This window comes from Labrus bergylta, chromosome 6, assembly GCF_963930695.1.
Source record: "Labrus bergylta chromosome 6, fLabBer1.1, whole genome shotgun sequence".
Lineage (NCBI taxonomy): Eukaryota > Metazoa > Chordata > Actinopteri > Labriformes > Labridae > Labrus > Labrus bergylta.
In genome coordinates this window covers 10,203,476-10,213,975 of record NC_089200.1, presented here as the reverse complement: position 1 = coordinate 10,213,975, position 10,500 = coordinate 10,203,476, and the positions used below count along the sequence as shown (strand labels likewise).

Here is a 10,500-nt window from a genome sequence, read left to right as displayed (position 1 = left end):
CTGCGCGCGCGCTGATAAGCTTCGCAGGAGAGAGAGAGAGAGAGAGAGAGAGAGAGAGAGAGAGAGAGAGCAGGTGCGTCCTCCTCCTAAGCATCCCCGGCTCTCTGTCCCCGCCCCCCTTGCCGCATGCCATTTGGTGGAGGATTTAAGCGCTCCCGCCGTAAAGATGAGGGCTTTCTGAATGAGTGTGTTTCAAAAGTGAGCCGAGTTTCAGGTAAGAGAGCAGCTCCACGCGCTTCCAGGGCGCAGAAGTTAGTCTGCGTGGGTTTTTTTTTTTGAGAGAGAGAGTTTTTCTAAACGTGAAAAGTTTCTGCAGGACAACAACAACAACAACAACAACAACAACAACAACAACAACAACAACAACAACAACAACAACAACAACAACAGCACTTTGAAACACCTCAGACTCCTGACAAGTGGACGTGTGGCAGAAGGCGCAGAGATGAACGCAGAGATGGAGTACACAGGCTCCGGGAGCAGCGGCAACGGAAAGCTGCGCCAGTGGCTGATCGAGCAGGTGGACTGCGGGAAATATCCCGGGCTGGTGTGGGAGAACGACGAGAAGAGCATCTTCAGGATACCATGGAAACACGCCGGGAAACAGGACTACAACCGAGATGAGGATGCCGCGCTTTTTAAGGTGAAACACCCGCAGCCTCCTCCCGAGCCCATCCATCATTACAACTCATGACTTAAACTATTTTAAGTTAAGACTTAGCCTACAAACTGATTCATGTAAATTAAAGGGAGATCATTTATAGGCCTACAAGCCTATAATCTATTTAAGAAGAGATGAGAAACTTTCCTCATTTCAAACACGTGCAAAGTTTCTCTTGTAAGGTAATGCATATATTCTGCAGTAAATATTGAAATATAGGCCTATGCTGTTTCAAAAAGGCTTTATTTTCTATAATAATATCTATCTATATATCTATAATATTTAATAATTCTATTTTTTTATTATCGATTAGTCGCCGACTTTGTTTGTCAATTCTCGCACCATTTATTGATTGAAGATGGGTTATAGAGTGCTTACAAGAAGTCTAAAGATATGCAAAAGTTGATCTCAAAAGACAAGAAAAAAATAGAAGATATTCACATTTGAGACGCTGAAATTGTTGCGAATATTTTTCGGTGTCCAGACTGCCTCAAATAACCGACTAATTGTTTTAATACCTGTTGGAGTAATCGTTTTTGGGCTCTTTACGAGGTTACATGCTGCACAGTGGGCTACCTTCAGGCTCATCATGGGTTACATGGTTACATTTGCCCGGTGCTTTGTCTGCAGGCTTGGGCGCTGTTTAAAGGCAAGTTTCGGGAGGGCATCGACAAGCCGGATCCGCCGACCTGGAAGACTCGCCTCCGCTGCGCCCTCAACAAGAGCAACGACTTCGAGGAGCTGGTGGAGAGGAGCCAGCTGGACATCTCAGACCCGTACAAAGTTTACCGCATCATACCAGAGGGCGCCAAGAAAAGTAGGTCCAACCTCAGGCACCTGTTCTATCATACTTTGTAGATTCTAAACGAGTTGTGATTTGGTAATAAACGCCAGCGAAGCGTGGAGAGTTAGTCTTTGAGTCAGTGGGTGAACTCCTTTGACTGATTTTGTTTTTATTAAATTTGGAAATTCTGTGTAAATGCCTTTATTGACTGATCAAAGGTTAGTGACTCCTCAGTGGTGCAGTGAAAAACCACCCGTGAAGGTCACAACAGGTGTGGACTCTTCCTGTGCATGAGTCTTATGAGTCTAATTAGCTTTCTTCTTGTATGTGTTGCATTCAGGACCCCGACAGGAGGACAGCCCTCTGAGCCCAATGAGCTACCAGATGCACCCGTCCTATCCCACTCTGCAGCCTCAGGTGATTTTCATACTCAGGGAAAGGAGAGGGGCGGGTTTGAGAGAGAGAGAGAGAGAGAGAGAGAGAGAGAGAGAGAGAGAGAGAGAGAGAGAGAGAGAGAGAGAGAGAGAGAGGGTGGCTGAATGTGAAACATAGACAGTCGATGAGAAAGCATGCCTGAGCTGTATATGCATGAATAAATTTGGATATTCATGCAAAGTGAAGGTCACAGGTTTAGGAGTTGTAGCTGCGGATGTTGTCAAATGTTGGAAACACTTTGAGAAAATCAACACAAAGGACGAGTGGATTGTCCTGTGTGTGTGTGTGTGTGTGTGGGGGGGGGGGGGGGGTGGGGAAGTGAGAAGGATGGGATGTTTAAGGGGTGAGAATCATGTCAAAGCACATTTGTCTGCTGGATTTTAGAAATACTTAATCCACATTTTCTACCACTTAAAAATTGTATATCTACATGATTCATTATATTTTGTAGATTTGATCTCTCTGTGAATCCCTGAAACCATATGAGACTGTACTCATTCTGAGCATACGGTTCATGTATATCAATTATGGAGTATTTTTATTGGTCTAATAAGGTCTTTTAATGCATATCCATATTTGTCATTTAATCGTTTTTTGAATTCATGTAAAAAGCTAAAAGCTGTTTACTGTTGACGCAAAAGGTCAACAAGGAAAAAAAATAAGTTGAAATCTAGAAAAAGCTACAAACTCTGAATGAAGCGTATCAGATTTCTGCTGTGTGTTGGCACTATGCTGAATGACTTCATGCATCAAATATAATTAATTACATTTTGTGACATACTTAATTAATACATTAAAATATGCCGCAGTTTTTAAAATGTATACTTTTGTAATTCTGCTGTGGAGCTTTAATAATACTTCAAATGTGCAGTCCAAAGACTTGACCGTTCAAATTCACTTTTTCAGCTCATACCGAGCAGTAGAAGAAGTTTATGCCCCCGTGTCTGCACGTTGGACTGACTGTGTGTGTGTCTGCAGGTTTCTCAGTACATGCCCACAGCAGAGTGTGGCTGGAGGGATTACTGTCAGGATCCGCCCTCCCTCTCTGAGCTGCCCTACACTCAGTTTCCCTGTCCGCCCCGCAGCCTACCGTGGCAGGGCCCGGCCGTGGACAATGGTACGGTGTTGAACGCGACTTCACTAGTGTCTGCATCCCTTCACAGTTTGTGAACGTGTCCGTTTATAAGCTCTTTGTTTGTTGGTCTGTGCGTGCAGGATACCAGCTCAGAGCGTCCATCTACTCGTACAGCCCCGCTGACAGTCAGCCGTCACCATTCACTCTGGACGCCAGCATCAGATCAGCAGAGGCCCTTTCAGGTAAACCAACACTTTCACTTCACTTTGCTTGTCTGCACATCCTGAAATCAGAAAGAGAAAGATTACCGTTGGGCTGAGATGACGTGCATTTGTTGACAAGCAGAGGAGACGGTTGTTAGAAACCAAAGACGACCAAAATGTCGACCGACAGAAGTTCAGTTATATTAACGAGTTTTGCACAAATAAGACTCTGCTAGCGTCCACAGCCCATTGTAGAGACAACTTTTTGGTGTAAGGTGTAATCTGTATGCAAGCCTGAGACACAACTTGGGTCAGATGACTTTCTTCACCCAGAAAAGCTGACAAAGATGAGAGACTGATAAAACAATACAGCCTAACAGTACATCTAAATCTGCAGGGATGCACACTCTGCTTCTTGCTCTCTCTGTTTCTCCTCTCTACGTCCGTCACCTCTTCCTCTTAGCCTCAGCCGTTGTATAGAACAGCGAGTGAAATTGACCTACACTGTTCTATCCTGCGCCGAGGATAACATTTCCTTCAAAAATTGTGACAAGAAACTGTCACTGACCTGCACCCATGTCATCCTCTCCTCCTTTTAGACCTCCGCCTGCTTGTGTCTGTATATTTCCGGGACTCTCTGGTGAGGGAGGTGACCGTCTCCAGTCCGGAGGGGTGTCACATCACACCATGTTCCCTCGAGGAGAAGCACTTCATGCAGCCAGGTGGTCGCGAGGTGATAGCCCTGCCCGTAGAGAGTCTGTCCGCCCAGAGGAGGACAGACGAGTGTCCCCCGAGCCCCCCGTCCGACCTGGAGAGGGGCGTGTTACTGTGGATGGGCCCAGAGGGACTCAACGCTCGGCGGCTGTGTCAGAGCAGAGTGTACTGGCAGGCAGGACTGTCCCAGTACGGAGACAAGCCCAACAAACTGGAGAGAGAGGTCACCTGTACACTCCTGCACACACAGGACTTCCTCACAGGTGAGACGGCAGGAAGCAACTACAGCTAACCAATCGTTTCGTCGCCTTTTTATCTGACGATTCTTTTGCCTTGAAACTTGAATTAAGAAATGAGAATGAGCATCTGAAGGCCAAGGTGACGACTTCAAGTCAACTCCTTCAGATTTACTAAAGAAGCTACAACCAGAGCGGATATCAGCTAACAATGTAGCATGAACCGACGTCAGTATCTGATGTGTCAGATCAGATGTGTCAGATCAGTGTAATGCTAGCATCTTGTTCTCCTCACTGCTGAGTCAGAGAGGAGGTTTTTATTGGGCAGAAGAAGTCACTGTCATCTGTTTTCATGGTCAAACCTGAGAGAAAATGTCAGCATTGTGGGAGTCCTATGCCGAAAAAAGTCATGAAAAACATCGGTACTAGAATCTGCAAAATATGTCAAATATTTAAAAACAAGCACTGATATAAAATATACAAGTATAATTGTGTTTTCAAAGGAAATGTACGAATGGAGCAAGAAGATGTGTCATTTTTTAGCTCTTAGATTTGCAAAGAGAAGAAGTTTCAGGTCTCCGATGGTTATAAGTGATTTATTTTTGTGCTGCTCTTTATGAATCCTGAAAGAATTTTCAGGAAGACAGAAAGTTTTTGAATCAACCTTAAGGGTTTAGCTGCTTCTCTATTATTTTTAATCTAATGTTAGAACACAAACTGGGGGTAAGGAGGGGGGCAGCTGTGGCTCAGTGGAAGAGTCTGCTGTCTCCCAACCGGAAGGTTGGGGGTTTGACCCCCAGCTCCTGCAGCTTCATGTCCAATGTGTCCTTAGGCAAGACACTTAACCCTAAGTTGCTCCTGCTGCTTTGCCGGCGGAGTGTGAAAGTGTATGAATGGATTAGATACTACTGAGATTTTACACAGTAACCTCGGCCCTCAGTGTATGAATGTGTAGGTGTGACCTGCGGTGTGAAAGACTAGAAAAGTCCTACACAAGCTCAAGTCCATTAACCATTTACCTTTACAGTAAGTCCAGATATGAAGTTACAAAATGAAGCCTTAATGACTAAACTTTCTGTAAGACATTCACAGTTCATTTAATTTAAGTCTCTTTGGGGTGAACAAAAACCCCTCAGAAGGTTGATATCAGTTTCAAACTGCGGCTTCTTTAAAGTATTATTATTATCATGATGAGGTAACACTCACATGACTTCCTCACAGCCACATCTTTGCCACCCACATTCTTCTTACACACAGCTGTCTGACAGATCACTGAATTTGCATACATGGTGTGAGCAGGACTTTCCATTCGATCTCACAAAGGTCATGATACTTAAAGCGAAATTCTGATGAATTCAGTTGTTTCTAAAAGTCAAGATAGCTTTTAATGTCAAAGTTATGCATGTTTCAAATTTCTTCATGTCCTTTGTGGCTTTTCAGAGATCCAGAGTTATGGCCTCCACGGTCGCCCGCCGCCTCGTTTCCAGGTCCTGCTGAGCTTCGGAGACGAGTGTCTGGACCCGCAGAGGCAAAGACGCACCCTCACAGTCCAGGTGACCACGGCGTCCTCTAATATCATCACACACTCATATTTCTATCATTGTTGTCATTTATCCCCTCAACTAAACACAAGACTCACTGTGAGGTTCTGAGATCAGATCTTCAGCATCAGAATCAATAAAATCCTAGTGAGGTTTGAAAGGTTGAAAGTTGAGTCCTGAAAGTTTAACGTGAGGTCTGAAAAGTAAAAATCAGGATTTGAAAGAGTGTGAGAACTTTTTCACAGTCACAATGTTTAAATTCAGTTTCTGAACGAGTCTCGCAGAGATGAAGCACTTTGCACAACTAGCTTTTTTGTTTGACCTTTAGTGTCTTTGTTAGAGCTTACAGGGTGAATGGACTTCATTATTCAGACATGCTACATGTTTCCACTCAAAGGACGTAGAGTCCGAAGAACTGGGGATGTGAGTGATTAGTTGACTAAATGATTAATGACATCATCCTCGCTAGTGGGCACAAGAATGACTAGTCAAGTAAACTAATTATTAATATTTATATCAAGTCAAGTTTAATGTTGTGTCTAAGTATCCTCCTGCCGCTAGCTGAGGCTTCTGCTCTGGTAAATAGCTACTGCCATGATGCTCTACGACCTGTATGTAAACAAGCACAGTGGACAGATGGCATCTCGAAGAAGAAAACAGAGATAATGTTTTCAGAACAAACTGTCATATAACAACTCAACTAGATCAACATGTGACCACATGCAGAACATGTTTGTGGACGTTAACCTGCAGGGAGGAGGATAAGGTTCTTTAAGTGCACCTCCGAGCCTTCACTCTCCAAACCTTTCACCGTCCTTAAAGTATGATAACAGGTACCTGCTCCCAGCGGGCTAAAGCGTTGCTCTGCCACACTGCTTTCATTACAAGGGAGCGAACTTCATACGGGGCAGAGATTGGTCTGATCAAGGTCTCGGTCTCGTCTTGGAATCAAAGCCTAAAAGCATTTTTACGCGGTCTTGTCTCGGTCTCAGACTGACCAGTCGAGACCACCACTGGAAGTCATTACTGTGATTAAAAAGAAAACACACCGTTCTGAAAGAACAAATAACTTAAATTCATTCATAATCTGATTTTCATCCCTCGGTTACGGACGCAACCTTCCCGGTTTTTACGGTGTTAGTGAGTGACACACATTTTTTTAATTGATATTTATGGTCTTGGTCTTTACTCGGTCTTGATCCCTAAATGTCTTGGTCTTGCCTCGGAGCACTCTGGTCTCGGTTAATGTGGTCTTGACTACAACACTAGAGATCGGATTCAAACCCACAACCACTGTAGCCTCTGTACTTGGGGCCTGTGTCTTACCCGCAGTGATATTCTTTAACTTTAAAATCTTGATTTTACTTTTCAAACTGAACTTTAAACCTTAAATAATTAACCCTTTATGCTGTGAAATACTAGTTTCAACACCCTGAGTATATGTTGACAGTTGTTGTAAAGCCTTCCACTCACCTGTCTGACTCGTCTGATGCCTCAGGTGGAGCCGCTGTTCGCCCGGCAGCTCCTGTACTACGCCCAGCAGATGGGCAGCCACTACTACCGCAGCTTCGATCACCCGGGGGTCTCAGACCTCATAAACCCCTCTGAGGACTACCAGAGAGCCATCCAACACCACCAGAGCAGCAGCCTGCAGGAGTGACCTCAGGAGGAGTGAGAGACTGTAGAAAACTTTCAGACGCAACGACGACCGTTTCTCCACACGGAGGACGATCTCAGACGGCCTTATACATCTACTTACGGACATTTACTGACAGGGCATGTTTGTATTGTGATGAAACCAAAGTGACTTTTTTTTTGTACTCAGGATATTTTTGTGCACTATAGATATTTTACATTCTGACTTTCCAAAGAAAACTGACAGCTCAGGTGATTGTACTGTAAAAATACTTCGGGGGAAAGTTATACCCTTTAATTAAAAAGATATGTTCACTTTCTTGCCTTGAGGTAAATCATGAAATCAATACTCTCTCCAGTGAACATGAAGCCCGTTAGCCTAGCTTAGCACAAAGATTTGAAGCAAAGGGAAACAGGTGGACTGACTTATTGCAAAGGTAACAAAATCTGCTCATCAAACCTTTGAAAAAGTTCAACATGAAAAACTAAATTCTATTTTTTGTGCTCAGGTTGATTTTTAAGAGTGTAGAAGAGTTCAGATTTTTCCAGATTTCCGTCTGAGAACAACAAAGCAGAAAAATCCTGCTCTGCAAGAACAAGCGTGCTCAAAGACAGTTCTGGATTCAGCAGCTAACTCGACTGACCCTAACTTTCTGTCAAGTGTCAGGCTAGCACCAACACTGTGCCTTTATAATAATGTATGCATTAGTCCGAACAGAGACTCTGTGATGTAACGATCAGTGTCTTCCTGCAGGTCAGTATGTTAGTGTAGCTGAAGCGGGTAGTACTTGCATGCTGAATATCTGGTTTACGTTGGTCTTAAAGGGCTTTAAAATGTTGCTTTCAGGTACATACGCTTCATCAAAGACGTTAGCAAAGCACCACAGTGACTGAGATAAACACAGAACAAATGTAACAGGTTGAACTTTACAGTTTATCAGCAGAACTTTAAATGACAACAGCATCAGAAAGTAACTCTTACGAAACTCTTAAATCTTCAGAGATTAAATGGTTATCGCTGCTAGTTGTCTAACGCTACAGGGAATTTTGTTATTAGCGCCATGCCGCTATGATTCAGTCTATTGACGGGCAGATAACCAGTTCAGGAGCGCTCGCTGTGGGCAGCCCCCTCGCTCTGACGTGTCTCCATCAGTGCATGTCCACAGGACCCTGTTTGTGCTTGTGTGTGTATTTCAGCCTGTGTTTAGCATGTGTAGCATGTGTAGCATGTTCCACAAAAAGAGTGTCAAATTAATTGATAAGGTATATCTTCTTCAGCGATAAGTCACGGAGTCTGCACAAATCCTAACAGATATTAGACCATAAAAACAGATTTTAAGAATGTCTTAGGACTGTGCTATGCTATCTGTTATCTTAGAAGTCGTTATGCTAAGCTTAGCGGCTCGTCTTCTGGCACATCAGTAGCTTCATGTTTGCTGTTCACATCGAAGAGTGGAAAGATTTCTGAATGTAACTCCTCTTCTAAAGATTTTTAAATGTAACTCTCAGGGAGATGCTTTCTATATAAGCTCTTGTGAACTTAGTTTTTCAATCCGATATTTGAGATGCAGAAGAGATTTATAAATGTGAGGGGTCAAACGTCAAATCTGAGAAAAAATAGAGGTGAATGTTTTTGGGTTTTTTTGCCTTAAGAGGAGCACTTCTTTTGTAAATAAACAATAAAAAGCTTCAATGTAAAGATTGACGACCTCTGTTCTTCAGCGTGTGTGAGCTCTTTGGGTACTGTCAGTGTGTGTGCGTGTGTGTATGTGTGAACAGGAAGTGTGGTTCAGATGCAGGATGCGGCTGGTTAATCAAACACTTCATTATAACAAACAATGTGATGACATCACAAGGGGAGGGGAAACAGAGAGGAAGAGGTCGGCCACGCTTTCCGCAGCGTGCTGAAGAGAAAGCCTTCCTGCGTTCTGCTCACAGATTACAGTCTGTTTCCACTTCCATGGAAAACAATCGGCAAAAAACCCTCGCTTAATACATAATTTACAAGAAGAGCAGGGAAGATATCATCACATGATAGTGGCTGCCTGCTTTAGGGGAAACATTTTTACTCTGAATCCAAAACCTGAAGCCTTCTTAGCAGGCAGGGACAGAATCTGTAAACACATCAGAGGTGCAGCTAATCATTTATCAATAATGTGCTCATTACAGCCTCACAGGCAGCTAGCTTATGTGCGACATGTTACACATAAATCCAGCAGGAATCAAGTCTATCCTGTGTAAATGTCTCTCTGAGTCATGACTGTCTACAATGAGGGAGAAGCTCGAGTCCCGCTGGCTGTGTTGTTGTCAGAGCTGTGTTTACATGGATGGGACGGCGGGCTCCTCCCCTTGTGTATAAAAGCTGTTTTAGTCGAGGACCAGAGAGAAGAACATACTCACTGATTATTTGGATGTCATGTAAGTGTCTTTAGATCAATTTATGTGCAATATGAAGCTACGAGCTAACCAAAGTGCTAACACAACAAAGCAGGACAGAGCCAAATGCAGCTCGAGCAAAGGACAATTTTGTCTGCGGCTTGAGCTTAATGGTGCTTAATTATGGTAAGATGGACGATATCAGTGGAGCCAGCGGGGGAGAAGAGTGCTGTGTGTGCGTGTGTCTGACTGTGTGTGTCTGACTGTGTGTGTGTATGTGGAGCTCACACTGTGCCGTGTTTTCACAACAGATTATTTTTTGCTTCACCAACTCAACTATAGGGCTTTGTCTCAGTTGGAAGAGTCGGTCGTCTCTCAACCGGAAGGTCAGGGGTTCAATCCCCAGCTCCTACAGCTACATGTCCGATGTGTCCTTGGGCAATAAAACTTAACCCCAAGTTGGTCACACTGAGTGTGCAGTAGCAGTATGCAAATGAACATTCAAAATGCTTGGATGGATAACCGTCAGAATAAGTTGAGCGCAGTCCTCTGATCAAAAAAGGTGAGCTCAATCACAATTTCTCTGACGTGTCAACATTTCTCCATCCTTTTAATAACCCCCACACACACACTGAAGGAGATCAAAGACGATCAGTGTTTTGCAGGTCTTGTCATATTTTCTCCTGAATGGAACAGAGTTCTGGTGTATGAAAAGAGCAAAATAAAAAATAAAAACTCCCCCCGACTCACCTCTTGTTACTGTAAACAGAGAGCGGATAAAGGTTTCAGCTTTGATCTTATTTTTGTGAATGAATCCGGGGGAGGACAGAAAGCTAAATT

At 43.7% G+C, this 10,500-nt stretch overlaps 1 protein-coding gene across 1 annotated transcript; it reads left to right on the top strand.

Annotated features, from left to right (window-relative positions):
* Positions 1–99: 99 nt before the first annotated feature.
* LOC110000145 (interferon regulatory factor 4) lies at positions 100–8,983 on the top strand. Its single transcript, XM_020655330.3, has 8 exons — positions 100–643; positions 1,292–1,478; positions 1,786–1,862; positions 2,859–2,997; positions 3,096–3,197; positions 3,758–4,135; positions 5,549–5,661; positions 7,148–8,983. The coding sequence occupies exons 1-8, from the start codon at positions 446–448 to the stop codon at positions 7,307–7,309; spliced, it is 1,356 nt and encodes a 451-aa protein (XP_020510986.1). The 5' UTR covers positions 100–445; the 3' UTR covers positions 7,310–8,983.
* Positions 8,984–10,500: the final 1,517 nt, after the last annotated feature.